This window comes from Camelina sativa, chromosome 19 (genome assembly GCF_030686135.1).
Source record: "Camelina sativa cultivar CO46 ecotype springtype chromosome 19, ASM3068613v1".
Taxonomy (NCBI): Eukaryota; Viridiplantae; Streptophyta; class Magnoliopsida; order Brassicales; family Brassicaceae; genus Camelina; species Camelina sativa.
In genome coordinates this window covers 12,801,419-12,815,308 of record NC_141898.1, presented here as the reverse complement: position 1 = coordinate 12,815,308, position 13,890 = coordinate 12,801,419, and the positions used below count along the sequence as shown (strand labels likewise).

At 37.1% G+C, this 13,890-nt stretch overlaps 4 protein-coding genes and 1 pseudogene across 5 annotated transcripts; all 5 read right to left on the bottom strand.

The window, feature by feature from the left end:
* Positions 1 to 4,279: 4,279 nt before the first annotated feature.
* LOC147920487 (uncharacterized) lies at positions 4,280 to 4,816 on the bottom strand. The gene has a single exon (XM_087501096.1). The coding sequence runs from the start codon at positions 4,814 to 4,816 to the stop codon at positions 4,280 to 4,282; it is 537 nt and encodes a 178-aa protein (XP_087357222.1).
* Positions 4,817 to 6,345: 1,529 nt separating this feature from the next.
* On the bottom strand, positions 6,346 to 8,400 carry LOC104766278 (ribosome production factor 2 homolog). The gene is made up of 6 exons (XM_010490138.3): positions 8,210 to 8,400; positions 7,826 to 8,029; positions 7,252 to 7,497; positions 6,916 to 7,158; positions 6,751 to 6,816; positions 6,346 to 6,671 (listed from the first exon to the last, which is right to left on the bottom strand). Exons 1-6 carry the CDS (start codon positions 8,276 to 8,278, stop codon positions 6,558 to 6,560), a joined length of 942 nt encoding a protein of 313 aa, XP_010488440.1. The 5' UTR covers positions 8,279 to 8,400; the 3' UTR covers positions 6,346 to 6,557.
* Positions 8,401 to 8,518: 118 nt separating this feature from the next.
* LOC104766277 (dual specificity protein phosphatase 1-like) lies at positions 8,519 to 10,504 on the bottom strand. Its single transcript, XM_087500405.1, has 6 exons — positions 9,984 to 10,504; positions 9,665 to 9,827; positions 9,442 to 9,577; positions 9,214 to 9,334; positions 8,946 to 9,091; positions 8,519 to 8,701 (listed from the first exon to the last, which is right to left on the bottom strand). Coding segments are annotated over exons 1-6 (603 nt in total). The 5' UTR covers positions 9,986 to 10,504; the 3' UTR covers positions 8,519 to 8,666.
* Positions 10,505 to 10,865: 361 nt separating this feature from the next.
* On the bottom strand, positions 10,866 to 11,627 carry LOC104766276 (plant UBX domain-containing protein 12 pseudogene; annotated as a pseudogene).
* A 71-nt stretch (positions 11,628 to 11,698) lies between these two features.
* LOC104766273 (endo-1,3;1,4-beta-D-glucanase-like) lies at positions 11,699 to 13,813 on the bottom strand. 2 transcript variants are annotated; one of them, XR_015590433.1, is made up of 7 exons: positions 13,502 to 13,813; positions 13,322 to 13,343; positions 12,842 to 12,968; positions 12,623 to 12,713; positions 12,379 to 12,481; positions 12,051 to 12,151; positions 11,699 to 11,962 (listed from the first exon to the last, which is right to left on the bottom strand). XR_015590433.1 is itself a non-coding variant. In XM_010490129.3 (7 exons), exons 1-7 carry the CDS (start codon positions 13,647 to 13,649, stop codon positions 11,822 to 11,824), a joined length of 720 nt encoding a protein of 239 aa, XP_010488431.1. In that variant the 5' UTR covers positions 13,650 to 13,790; the 3' UTR covers positions 11,699 to 11,821. The 2 variants fall into 2 exon arrangements, 1 of the variants encoding a protein (XP_010488431.1); XM_010490129.3 differs by having other exon boundaries at positions 12,392 to 12,481; positions 13,502 to 13,790.
* Positions 13,814 to 13,890: the final 77 nt, after the last annotated feature.

Below are 13,890 nucleotides of genomic sequence, written 5' to 3'. Positions count from 1 at the left end.
GCCAAGTTTGACATGATTACTATATAAATAATAAAACAATTTGTTAAAAATAAAATTTTATGAAACACTTTTGTAAAATCTTGTTTTAACAGTAAATATAAACTATATAAAAAAATTATAAGCTATATAGTATATTCATAAATTAAAAACAATTTATTTAGGAGGCATAGCCTTCCATATAATTTAAAATATATAGATCTGAACATATGATCAAAGAGGCAGAGCCTACCATTAGATCAAGAATGTAGATCTAAAATTGAAATATATAGATCTGAACATATGATCAAGGAGGCAGAGCCTACCATTATGATCAAGAAATATATATATAGTCTTTTACTCTATACATAATACATATAGTAATATGCATGTAAAGTAATTAAATTCAAACAACTTTAACCAAACTTAATTCATACCTCAAATTGATGATGGATCACAAATCGCTTATGCTCAACCTTGTAACAGATTGAGAGTCGTTCGTACTGATAACATGTTGTGAACTATATTATAAGTTTGGAGGCAACAAGAATCAAAAGAGAAAGGATCTAGAGAATAAGTGTGGATTTAGAGAGAAGCTAGAGAAAGAACTAGAGAGAAACTATAGAGATAAAATGACTTCTCATCTATCTTCTTCTCTTGTACATAATTCTTATTTATAGAGAGAGGAGACAAAGAGAGGTTGAGAACAAGTGGTGAACAAGTGTTTCAAGTGTTATGGCATAAAGAAAGACACATGTTGTGATGGATACACACATATTTTACAACATATGTGAAATTTTGTTCGATCTTATTTCTTCTAGTTTCGAATCTTTTGATAGACTTTCTTATGTTTGAGCCGGTTTGGACTCAACTTCAATGTATAGTTCGGATTGGATGATTAGTAGCAAAAACCAACTAGCATTTTTTATTTGGTTTTCGTATGAGAAAAAAACAAAAAAAAAACTTATATGATCCTTATGTTATAATGTGTGTGTGTTGTCATTGACTTCGATATTGAATTTAAACACCTAAGAGCAAGTGAATGTATAAAAGAATTCTTTCTTTTATTGCTTTAGGAAAACTGACTCAAAACTAAAGCTCCCAACAAACTCTCTCAAAATGTTATAAGCTATGTCACACCTTGACATCTTCTTATATAGAGAACAGCTTACCCAATTCCTAATCAAACTAGGTAATAAGTATTTAGATAACTCCTAAAATACTTCCTCCTTATCCTTATCTCTTTATAAACCATAACTCGGTAGGATTAGGATTATCTTGTTCTTCAAGTTTCTTTCAAGCTTATCTCAACATTCACCCCCCTAAGCTTGAAATCTTCCAATGCGACATCTTGAACTCCAATAAGATCCCTCATCTCTTTGAACTTGATTCTCCCAAGTGTTTTTGTCAAGATATCAGCCTTCTGCTCACTCCCTGGGATGTGCTCCACTTCTATCTGCTCATTCTCTACACACTCTCTTATAAAATGGTACCTGGTGTGTATGTGTTTACTTCGCCCATGGAACACCAGGTTCTTCGTAAGTGTTATCGTCGACTTATTGTCAATTAACAAAGTCATCGTTTCATATGCGTCACCAGTGACTTCTCCAAGAAGCTCCTGAAGCCATATCGCCTGCTTTGCTGCTTCGGTAGCGGCCATAAATTCTGCCTCGCAAGAGGACAATGCTACTGTTTCTTGTTTCTGTGTACACCAAGTTACCAAACAATCGTTAAGGTAGAAAATGTGGCCGGTTGTGGACTTACCATCATCTTCATCAACGTTGTGACTACTGTCACTATAACCTATAAGTCATGCCATGCTTGTTTGTCTAAAGACCAGACCATGTGAGATAGTACCGCGTATGTATCTACGAACCTGTTTCAATGCAGCACCATGTGATTCCTTCGGTTCTTGCATATACCTGCTCAGCACACCAGCACAGTAGGAGAGATCAAGTCTAGTATGAAGCAGATACCGAAGACACCCAATATTTATTCTATAAATCTTTTCATCGTAGCACTTCTCTTCCGGCGCTTTTGACAGCTTCAAATTCGAGTTCATAGGTATGTGAACAGCGTTACAATCTCTCAAACCAGCTTCCTCAAGGATCCTTGCTGCATATCTTGCTTGAGTTAACATAATGCCTCCTTCAAACTGAATCACTTCGATTCCAAGATAAAAGGTTAATAAACTGAGATCAGTCATCTCGAATTTCAATGACATTTCTCTTTTGAACTACAGAATTAACTCCAAGCTCGTCCCCGTGACAAGCAGGTCATCAACGTAGATAGCGACTAGAAGAAGATGCTCCTTGACTCGTTTTTGGTAAAGTGATGGCTCCTTACAACATTTAACAAAGCCTAACACCTTTAGAATCGCATTCAACTTGTTATTCCAAGCCCTTGGTGCTTGTTTTAACCCATAGAGCGCTTTGTTAAGTTTGTCTACCTTTTCTTCACTGCCTTTAACCTCAAAAACCTCCGGCTGACTAACATGCACGACTTCCTTCAGTTCTCCATGTAGAAAAGCGGTTTTTACATCTAGATGATGCACTTCCCAACCGTTCGAAGCAGCCAACGCTATTAAGAGCCAAACTGTTTCAATGCGAGCCACCGGAGCAAACACCTCCTCATAGTCTATCTCGTGCCTTTGTACGTATCCTTTGGCCACAAGCCTAGCCTTGTATTTGTTGATACTTCCGTCGGAGTTTCGTTTAAGCTTGAAAACCCATTTTGGCCCAATTGGTTTGACACCCCTAGGAAGATCAACTAAATCCCATGTCCTGTTTTTGTTGATAGAAGAAATCTCATCTATATAAGCATCTCTCCATTCTTTGATATCTTTGGCCTCATTATAGTTCCATGGCTCCTCATTTATAGCAAGTAACATCCTCTCACATTCGATTTCAGCTATCATTAAGTAATCCTCCAAGTACCTTGGCCTTGTAGTTTGTCTACCAGACCTCCTTAACACCGGTTGGATCTCTGTTTTCTTGGTTCTACCACTCCATTTTGCTGAGGTGAATAAGGTGCAATGAGTTGTCTTTGAATGCCAGCATTGTCACAGAAACTTAGGAATTCTTGAGAGACAAATTCTCCCCCTCTATATGTTCTCAAAGTGTTGATGGTGGCTCTTGTTCCTTGTTCAACTAAGCTTTTGAACCTTTTGAATTTCTCAAAAGCTTCACTTTTCTCTTTCAAGAGGAGCGACCACATATACCGTGAGTAGTCATCGATTAGCACAAAAATATACCTGTTCTTTCCAGCAGTTGCAGGTGTAATGGGACCGCAGAGGTCTCCATGGATAAGCTCAAGAACTTGTGATGCTCGATATGTTGCTTCTGCAGGAAAACTTTGCCTTGTTTGTTTACCAAGCAGACACGAGGCACATGTTTCCTTCTCAATTGTCATACATGGCATACCAATGACTAGACCATTCTTCATCATCGACTTCATGTTGTCTAAGCCAATATGCCCAAGACGAGCATGCCATGTCGTTGAGTCGTTCAAAGCCATCACCTGTAGACACTTACTCTCTTCAATATCCAGAAGAACCTTATACAGTCTATTCTTTGCTCTAGTCGCTTTTACCATCAATTTAACCTCACGATCACGTAACATAAGAAGTTCCCCTCTCATTCGAACATCACTTCCTGCCTCCGTAGCTTGTCCTAGACTTATAATGTTACTCCTTAGGTCTGGTATGAAGTAAACATCTTTCAATATCCTTTTTTCTCCGTTTATGATAAGAAGAATTGAGCCTCTCCCTTTGATGTTGATGCGAGAATCATCGCTGAACCTTACTTTCCCTATTACTGTCTCATCAATCTTAGCAAAATACCTTTTGTTGCCTGACATGTGATTGCTCGCTCCATTTTCGAGGTACCAAACATTGCTTCCATCTGATTGTGTCTCAAACTCATTAGGCTTCACATTCTTCTCATTGAGATATACTATCTCATGCATCATCAGTTCGTCAGCAACTTGAGTTATTTCTTTATCGTTTTCCATAGTTTCTTGGAGTTTACGCAGCATGTCAGGACAATTCGAAGCATAATGCCCAGCTTTGTCACACCGGTAACACACAACTTTTGATTTATCTCTTTGTTGATACCCGAAACGTCCTCGTGCTAAGAAACGTCCTCCTGGTCCTCCTTGTCCTCTGCCTCTATTTGCGCCATAGTTGCTTTGAAAAGATTGCGACTCCATATTAGCATACATAAGTTTTCCTTGGTCCGTTGGAAGTTCCTCTTCTTCATCACGGATTCTTTCTTTGTATACTTTCAATCTCCCCACAATATCTTCAAAAGAAGTTGCATTCAGGTCGAGGATTTGTTGCGATGATGTGTATAAACTTTCTTCGTGGTAGACTCTGCAGAAACGTTTTTACAAGTTTTGGTTCTTCAATATTTTCTCCTAGAGCAGAGGATTTAGTTGCTATCACGGAGAGTTTTCCTGCAAAATCGTCGATTGTCTCTTCTTCCTTCATCCTCATTCTATCAAATTCAGCCATCAAGGTTTGTAGTCTTGCCTCCCTTACTCTTTCTGCTCCAAGGTGTCTTGCTTTTGTGGCATCCCAAACATCCTTCGAAGTGTCAAGCTCCCCAACTTGGAGAATTAAGGCTTCTGGGATGGATTGGAACAAGAGAGCTCTAGCCATAACATCTTTGTCTGCATCATCAGATCCTGGCTCTATGGTTTCCCAAACTTTGTTGACTCTAAACATCACCTTCATACGCATGGACCAGACGGTGTAGTTAGTGGCATTGAGCATCGGACATTGGATAGACGATGAGCTTCCTTCTTTTGGTCTGTTCTGTGCAACAATGATTTCGGACATGATTTGATCTTGCAAGATATTCCCTTTACCAATATCTCTGTTGCGTCTTCAAAAGAGTTTTGGTTCTCTTGGATTGATGTTTCACGGTTTTGTCTTAGGATGCTTAGTTTCAATAAAGCTCTGATACCAATTATTGAATTTAAACACCTAAGAACAAGATAATGTATAAAAGACTTCTTTCTTTTATTGCTTTAGGAAAACTGACTCAAAACTAAAGCTACCAACAAACTCTCTCAAAACGTTATAAGCTATGTCACACCTTGACATCTTCTTATATAGAGAACACCTTACCCAATTCCTAACCAAACTAGGTAATAAGTATTTAGATAACTCCTAAAATACTTCCTCCTTATCCTAATCTCTTTATAAACTATAACTCGGTAGGATTAGGATTATTTTGTTCTTCAAGTTTCTTTCAAACTTATCTCAACATTCGATATGTTATAGACATAAACAGACGTACGTGCAATTGTTTTTGTCAACACGTACAAAAGTATTAACTAAATACGATTAAATCGGTGTATATTTTAATTGTCTTCAACGGTGATGGGTCAATTTGTTTCCTAGTGACCACCGATCGTGTTCGTGTACACCGGTACCGTCGGTACGTGCATGCATTTTGAGTCGCAACTTCTAATCAAAATGAACTGTCTTTCTCTACGCGTATAGGAGAAATAACAATGTTTTTTTTTGGGTCACACAACATGTTGTCTCACTCTTTTGAATGTTTTTTCTTCTCATTTTTTGCAAAATTACTTTTCAATTTGATATCAATACAAATCAAACCCACAAAACTTAATTTAATCAATTTTTTATTAATGTTAAATGAAAGTTTTAATTTTTAATCATTTTCTCTCTTTCCCTTCTCACTCCCTCTGTTTATCCTACTCATGCATTTACCCCCTCCCCCCCCCCCCCCCCCCCAAAAAAAACAATATAATTAAGCTTTTATTTCCTATGGTTTGGTTTCAATTTCAAACGTATAACAATATTAAAAAAAAAAACTAAAGAATAATGATGAAGATAAGTCCATAGGGGTAGGTTTCAATTATAGATAACCTATAAGCCAAACCTAGATTGGAAGATAAAGACATGTAACTGAATAAAAGCTTAATTAGGTTCTTAAACTCAATATGTATCAGTCATTATCATTTAAAAGTTGGTAGGTAAATTTTACACCAATTTAATCATCATTTTAAAAAAAATTTGGTCTACCATCCTACTCTATTATAGTTACATTCTGCCTAAATGTTTGATAATTAATTACAAGGACACAAGAATATTCATCTAAAAGTGAGGAAGGGGCGGTATTCATATCAGCCATTCTTTTTTACCTCCCACCTAAAACTTTCATTTATGAAAATAATGGTGAGTGTCTTTTCGATATGAGGGTAAGAGAGACGATACAGCGGAAAATAGTAATACCATCTTTTACTACTTCACTAAACAATCAAAGCCATTGTGTTTGAACCAGTAACAATAAAGCAAAACAAGATTACTGCTCCTTTAGGTAGAAGGAAACAGAGATATGACAAAAAAATTGTGTTTGATATCATATCTCAACTCATTTTTCCTTTCACAAATTTTGTTTGACTGCAGAATTTAATAAAACAAAATTACCTCAATAAAAATATTAGCGTATAAATTCTAACGGAAGAAAAAAAAAGCCATGCCCACATTACTACAAAATCATTTCATCTTATGAAAACTGTTGATGCAGAGCCACGAGTGGTTTGGTAAGTCACTCGGAAGACTTTTTGTTCTTTTTGGAATCAGTCTCTTCGTTAAGCAGCTTACTCTCTTTCCGCTCTCTCTTCCGTCCCTTGGATTTATCGTGCAAGTGCATCTCATCAAGCTGCACAAAGATCGAAACAATCAGTTTCGGATGATAATAACAATAATAATAATCTGTATTTGCTTCTGTTATTTCTTACCTTCTGATCAGGCATATAAATCTTCCCAATCTTTCCACGTACGGCATCTTGATCAACGTTTTTCTCCTGTACAAACAGAGATTGATTGATTAGTCATTGGTGTCTTTTGAATTTTAAGGAAACATGAGATGAAGCTTTAGACATTTTTTTATGTTTATGATTTACCTTCTTCTTAGGTTTATCCTTGGATGTTCTCATTGCTTCTTTCATTAAGCTTTCGTTAGGAAGACGATTACGCCTGATAACCAAGTCCATGGATGGACCGACTTCAACAAGCTCCATTCTAGGAACAATGGTCCCTGACCTTTTAAGCTTCAATGCACAATGAGTGAGGAAAACTTTCGTTGGGGATATAGCTGAACATACGTAAGCACGGTCTAATCCAGTAAGATTTAGATTATCCACAACCTGCAGACAAAAATTCCACTTCTTTCAGATTCTGTTATAAGCCAAAATATAGAAAGAACCATAACGCAGGTCAATAAGAATCAAACACTTCACCTCGCCACGAAACAGATCAGTCAAGACTTCTTTTAGATGCTTAAGCTCTGGTACATTCTCAAAACCTTCACCGGTAAAGCAAATAAAAGGCTTCGTTCCTTCGTGAGGTGCAAATTTCTTGTCATAGGAAAACGAAAGCAAAGATTTAAAGTTCTCAATCCCAACTTCTATAAGATCATAGACCTGGTGATCGTACATCCTCCCAAGTACAAGGTTATCAGGTCTTTTCTTTGTGTGAGAGCCATACTGCAAACATAACATTAACCAACGTTAGGACACACATCAAAAAGTTAGTTTGCAAATACATTTCAAAATGATAGAACAAAGAAGACAGCAATGGCATGCCTTAAAATGAAATCAAGACCACAGGATAGATCATCTTAGCAACAATTTGATCTACCATAATCAAGAATCAATGTTAATAATTGAATACTAGACAAAATGACCAAACTAAGTTAGGAGATGAATCAAAATCATAGACAAATAACATATCAATAATATCAAAGCAGAGATCTCCAGTAAGATACAACAGCTGCCAATAGCTATTCAAATGGACTCTGTTAACGAAACTTACCACAAAAATGCTACAATCTGTTTTCTGAGAGAAGAACTCTAAAGAGGTTTCACCACCACTCTCAAAAGGCCTAATATTCTCATTCCTCCTAGAGTATTTGATAGCACCTCCCTTCTTCAAACGATACAGTTCCATCAACACAGAGCTAACCGTAGCACTCGTCTTTGTTCCATGAAGTATCAAAGTCTTCCTCCCCGTTTCAACCTACAAATTCCCCAAGATTAAACAAACGAATCAGATACAAAAGTTTGAAACTTTCGAAAACCCATTAACCCAATTGATAGCTAAACAACATTAAAGAGACAGCTCTATACATATAGAGCTCAACTTCGAAACAAAGGAATCAAAAGCAGAAGAAGAAGGAGAGAAAAGGAGAAGTCTTACCAACTTAGGAGCTCGTTTCTCGAGTACACGTTTAGCTTTGCCGGTCTTCGGAGTTCGTATTTCCATCATGACTGATAAATCGCCGGAAAATTTTCACAAGCGACGGCTCCGAATGTGAAAGAGGAAGAGGTTTTTGCGATTAATTGATAATGCAGTCTAGGGTTTTAGTGAGGCAACTTTTAGAGAATTCTAATATGACCCCAATTGTTATAAATGTTTTATAATTCACCCCAATAGTTTGACAAGGTCCATGAATTATTTAACCTATACGGGCTCAAGTAAGTAATGACGGCCCATGAAACATTTGGCTTACAAAAGATTTTTTTATTCTTCTCATATTTATTTTGAGTTCACTTTTTACATTCATGATATACATTGAAACACAACAAAACATATGATGGTGCTTCCGTGTGAGATTCCCCCCCCCCCCCCCCCCCCCCAAAGGTACGATAGGTCTTCATGCTTGACATTGAGCAATCCGTTCTTGCTTCCCTGTTTTATAGAGAGAAGGAAAGATGCAGGTAAGAAGAGATATTATATACATGAACCGTCTTATCCCTCCACAACCACTTGCTTGCCCATCCCTCAAATGTCAAATGGTACAAGTCAATGTAAAGAATCTCCAACTAAGATTCACCAAAGAGATCGTAACAACCTTACTTAATAGTCTTATAGAACCTAAGATGTAAGTGTATGGCTGTATGCATATGAATTGAGAAACACAATCAAAGCATACCTTGCATAGACTTCTCTAGAACTTGTAACTGTCTGATGAAACCGGCATTAGGACTTGCCACGGGTCTTTTGGTTTTAACGTGTTGCAATGCTTGATCTAAGGTCAATCCGTGTTTCTTCATTAGGTACGCAACAACTATAGTGACACTGCAAGTAAAAAAGGTACAATCAGGGGAAAACAAGTTCTGTTCCAAATTGGGTTACCAAATCACTTGAAGTTAAAATATTCAGCTACAACTAAAATATCAAAGAAACCAAACAATACTAACCTCCGTGATTTGCCAGCAAAGCAATGAACAAGAACACTACCGCCTTGTCTCTTGGCTTCATCAATGAAATCAACACACTCATCAAAGTATACTCCCAAATTTGTATCTTCCTTATCCACAACTATCACATATAAACAAACAAAAGCCATTCCAACCCAAAAAATCAAAAACATGTTCTGTATTCAAGCAGACAACAAAGGTAAAAACATTTTGATTATATGTTTATACCTCGAACAACCTTGTAAACAAAGTCATCAGGGTGAGCTGGTCTCAAAGAACTAGCAATAGTCAAGATATGTGTAACATTGTAAGCTTTCAAAACATCCTTGTTACAAGCTGCTGCAACGGATCCAAGATAAAGACCCTGAAAAGTTAAAAAAAAAAAAAATCAACAAAGAAAAAAAAAAGATTCGATCTTTGAGAATGAACAATCATTGGTTGGTAAGTAAACCTCTTCAATAAGAGATGGGACATTGTCTTCTCTACAGGTACGAGCATATTTAATAACACGAACAAGTGCTTGTATCTGATTCTTCACTTTTTCATTATACCGATCTATTCCTGGTAACAAAGAAGACGAAGACGAAGAAGGTGATCCTCTGTCTCTAGAACTCCTGAAATTGAAATGATCAGAATTGACTCTTGTACAACATTGCAAGAACTATGAATTGGGTTCGAACATAATCGAATCGGAAGATGAATGATCTTGAAAACGAAATCAAGAATTAAGATCAAAAGATGAATAGAAGGAGAAGGAAGAAAGATCTTACATTTGAGAAAGAGAAGTTGAATACGAAATTCGCCGAAGAAGAAAGAGATTACGAAAAAAACGAAACTTTGAAAAAGGTTAAAGAGGAAATTGGGAACTGCAATGGTTGTCCAGGTTTTTTGGGGGAAAGGACTCAGGCAGGAGAGGGAAGATGTGTGTTCTGTTTAAAGAGGGGTTAAAAAGTTAAAATTTCCTTTCTTACAGGGAAATGTTTTTATTAACCAGGTCCCTAGAGATGCTTAGTATAGTCAAAAATTTGGGTTGTCGTGTGAATGTTTAGAATTTGGGCTTCTAGGCTTAGTCTGCTATTAGGCCTTCTATGTACCGCTACGTCAATGTTAATTAACAAAAGATCATCAAAAAGTTTTTCAAGGTCATGTAGAAATACATATCAGCTTGGTTACCAACTTACCATAGCGAAAGTCCTGTATTTAACTTCGAAGGACGATATAGTAAGAGCCGGCCCTAAAAATTTATGGGATACAAGCAACAAAATAGCTAGTTTTTTCTCGGTTTCAATCTAACTTTCTCAGTTTGATGCGGTTTGGTTATATTCGGTTGCACTATTTTTCTCCACCTCTACAAGTAATATTTGCCTTGAGAGTTGAACAAGAGACCTCGCGCCCGTGAAGTAAATCATCGAACCTATGATCCAACCAAATTGGGATAGAATCAATAGATTCCTTGTATCGAATATGGGCTTTTTGTTTTGTCGACTTGGTTTTGCTACCAAGCAAGTGACTCAAAGAAACAAGATAACCAAAAACTACACGTTCTTGTTATGACATTGACTTGTAAAACAGTGTTTTATCATCTAAACCAGATTTGATCGGAAAACATATAAACAAGCGATTTCACTATTCCAACAAAATCAAGAATCCAATAAGAAAAGAAACCAAATCATTCCCCATGAAATTTTGCAATTTTCCAACAGAAACAAAACAAGAAATCGCTACAATTTTGGCATTTTTTTTTTTGTTTGTTTGCTAATTACAGATCCAAAATAAAAAAAATAAAAAAGAACCCAAACAACCATCAATCACTTCAGACCCAAGAAACCGAAACAACAGAATTCGCAAGGCCAGATTGTTCAAAAGTCGTATTAGATCCATAATGAAGAGTCTTGTAATCCCCAGGAAACGCTTGGATCAACTTAAACAGCTTCCTCTCCGATTCATCAATCTGCGAATTACAATACGACCAAAGAAGCTGAACCGATTCACTCTTCAAGAAACTCCTCTGCGTTATCCTCCCGTCAGGTAACCGAACGCGGATTCTACACAAAACGCTTTGATCGAAATCGCGATTCGTCGGTTCTTCGGGTAAGTGAGGGAATCCGAAATACGCGTTTGATGACGAAGACGAAGACGACGTCGTAGACTCCTCCGATTCTTCTTTTTCTTCTTCTTCTGCTTCATCGCGTTTGCTGCGTTTGATCCTTCGCAAAGACTCGATCTCTAGTGAAGCCATGTCCATGAACGGTGATAATTTCTCCATCATCGATTGACACTCAAGCATCGTTTGGTTGAAATCGATGATGATTGATTTTTAAAACCCTAATTTTTTCTCATAGTTGAGAGTCTGATGATATGTGAATTTGTGAGAGCTTTCACCTTTGATTTTATAGATACGAGAGAGAGAAGAATGGTATGAAGATTTTTTTTGATATTTTCCTTTTCTAGCCCCGGCTCCTTAACCGCAAAATACTAAATCGAATTAAACCAGAACTAACCAATGAATTATTATAAACTTCATAACCGAGAGAACCGAACATTAAAATACTCAATCTTTGTTTACTTACATATGAACAGTACAAAAGCATTTCTTTTCTCAATTCATTCATTTGAGGTAAGTCACAAACCAATCAAGCATTTCTTTATGAGCTTCTTCTGCAGCTTTAACCGCCTCTGGTTCGTCGATGTTGTACCTAACTGTCCAGCCGTGTGACACTTTCGGGTGTATCTTCACGTAACTAGGCACCTATAGAGTCCGTTTTAAGTTAGATGAAATTAAAGGCGTTATATATATAATATAACTGTTTTGAGTTTGCAGTGCAGAAGCAGCTTACCTCGGGTTTGGAGGCTAAAGTCTCTTCAAATTGTTTCACGAGTGCTGGTGAGGTCCAATGATCAAGTTCAGCTCCTAATATAGCTATTGGAGCCTTCCCACCTGCAGAGAAGACAACCAAAGACTATGAAAAGTAAAGCAACCGGACCAATCGAATTGTTTCTATGTTTGTAAATGTGATGATAAAAACAATCAACATCTGTCATCTGCTTAAGTTAGTGGATGCTGTAGACTATAAAGCCACAATGGTTATCTAATCTTGGTGATACGAGTTTACTAAATTAATCTTATAGGTGACTCTCTAAATGTTACAAAGAACTAAGGCATACCAAAGTCACTTGCCCTTGATATCATCAACTGTGACAAAAGTAGGATGAAGCAAAACAGCTGCTTGAATAAGCTCCATTTTAGACAGTTCCACCACTACTTTTGCTGAAGATCAATAACGCAAGACAGAAAGCTTAGCAATTAGATAGTCACAAATTCCTTTACGTAACTACAGCACAGGTAAATTGGGAACAATTCCTCACAAGAAGTGAAGAAGCAAAGATAATTAATAGATTAAAAACAAACCTCCCCAACACATCCCTGCAGCTCCAATGGCTGTTATGCCTTTGTTCTTTATGGCTTCAAGTACTGGTATGGTGTCTTCAAAGCCCTTATCCTGGAACAAAGAGAATATGAACTGATTCAGATGGGATCTATAAAAACTTTAGTGGAACTTGTGAACAACAATCCTGTGCTAGAAAGAAACTGCAAAAAAATGTTGAGAATAAGGAGGGAGGAACGAACACAGCCATGGTCTTTGATCCAGACAAGGACGGGTCTATCCTGATCAGCGGGATTATAAGGATCTCCATAGAAGTAATCAGGAACCACAACATAGAATCCTGAAGCTGCAACCTTGTCCGCAAGTGCTCTTATAGATAAAATTACATAAACATTTATCAATAGTGGGTGCAAACCATGCAGTGAAAGCAAGGATTCAAATTAAACACTTAGATCTTATCAATTGAGGTCAGAAAAGACAAGTCAACTCAAAGACACATAATAGGGAGGCTATATATTGTACATACAGCAAAATCAACCAGACACATATGCAAAGTCTAACTACAGTGGTGACAACTATTGCAGCAAGATATTCAAAATTGAGATTTAAGCCTCATATGTGGCTACTAAATACTATGAAACTCCTTTGAAGCAACAACCAATATTTTAACAATCTTCCATGTTGTATGGTCAACTCCATGCAGAGGGAAGGACATATATTACCTCAATTTTGGAGCTTCATACCCTGAAGAAAAAAAAACGTACCTCAAGTCAGAAGACAAAGATATGATGATCAAATCAACAAAAGGGATCCAAAAGGGGAAAGACAAAGACGATCGAACATGTCTTCAACTAAAATAAAGAACGTCAAATCAATACAAGGAAGAAGAAGAGAGTATTTACCAAAAACTTCAGAAATGAGGAGGATGCAGAGTTTGGAATCAGGAGAGCCGGAGACGTAAGCATCAAGCCCACCAACCTTCTCAACATGACCAGACCCGGAAACCGGGTTAAGAGTTGGCGGGTTTTCGCAGCACTGAGGTCCCGACATGTGTTCTTCAGAAATCGGAGAGATGAGACCAAACAAAACCAAACTCACTCATACGTTTTCTTTTTGACTTGTTGTGACTACGTACATAATGGAGACTTTTCTCAAGTAATCTGTATTCTACCAAAATAATATAAACATACATTTTTTTCTTCTGTTGCTTCTTTAGTGGAAGAAGACTTTGATTTTGATTAAATTGATGTTTGGTAACTTTTTGGCTTTTTGCTAACCAAATAAAGATGAT

Excerpts from the sequence above, each read along its gene's own strand:
- LOC147920487 (XM_087501096.1), bottom strand. The coding sequence starts at position 4,816 with ATGTCCGAAATCATTGTTGCACAGAACAGACCAAAAGAAGGAAGCTCA.
- LOC104766278 (XM_010490138.3), bottom strand. The coding sequence starts at position 8,278 with ATGATGGAAATACGAACTCCGAAGACCGGCAAAGCTAAACGTGTACTC. Across the intron at positions 8,030-8,209 it reads AGAAACGAGCTCCTAAGTTG|GTTGAAACGGGGAGGAAGAC; the intron begins GTAAGACTTCTC and ends GGGAATTTGTAG. Across the intron at positions 7,498-7,825 it reads CAGATTGTAGCATTTTTGTG|TATGGCTCTCACACAAAGAA; the intron begins GTAAGTTTCGTT and ends TTATGTTTGCAG.
- LOC104766277 (XM_087500405.1), bottom strand. Across the intron at positions 9,578-9,664 it reads TCCCATCTCTTATTGAAGAG|GGTCTTTATCTTGGATCCGT; the intron begins GTTTACTTACCA and ends TTAACTTTTCAG. Across the intron at positions 9,092-9,213 it reads TTTGCTGGCAAATCACGGAG|TGTCACTATAGTTGTTGCGT; the intron begins GTTAGTATTGTT and ends TTTTACTTGCAG.
- LOC104766273 (XM_010490129.3), bottom strand. The coding sequence starts at position 13,649 with ATGTCGGGACCTCAGTGCTGCGAAAACCCGCCAACTCTTAACCCGGTT. Across the intron at positions 12,969-13,321 it reads TATGAAGCTCCAAAATTGAG|AGCACTTGCGGACAAGGTTG; the intron begins GTAATATATGTC and ends TTTATCTATAAG. Across the intron at positions 11,963-12,050 it reads CTTTAGCCTCCAAACCCGAG|GTGCCTAGTTACGTGAAGAT; the intron begins GTAAGCTGCTTC and ends CGGACTCTATAG.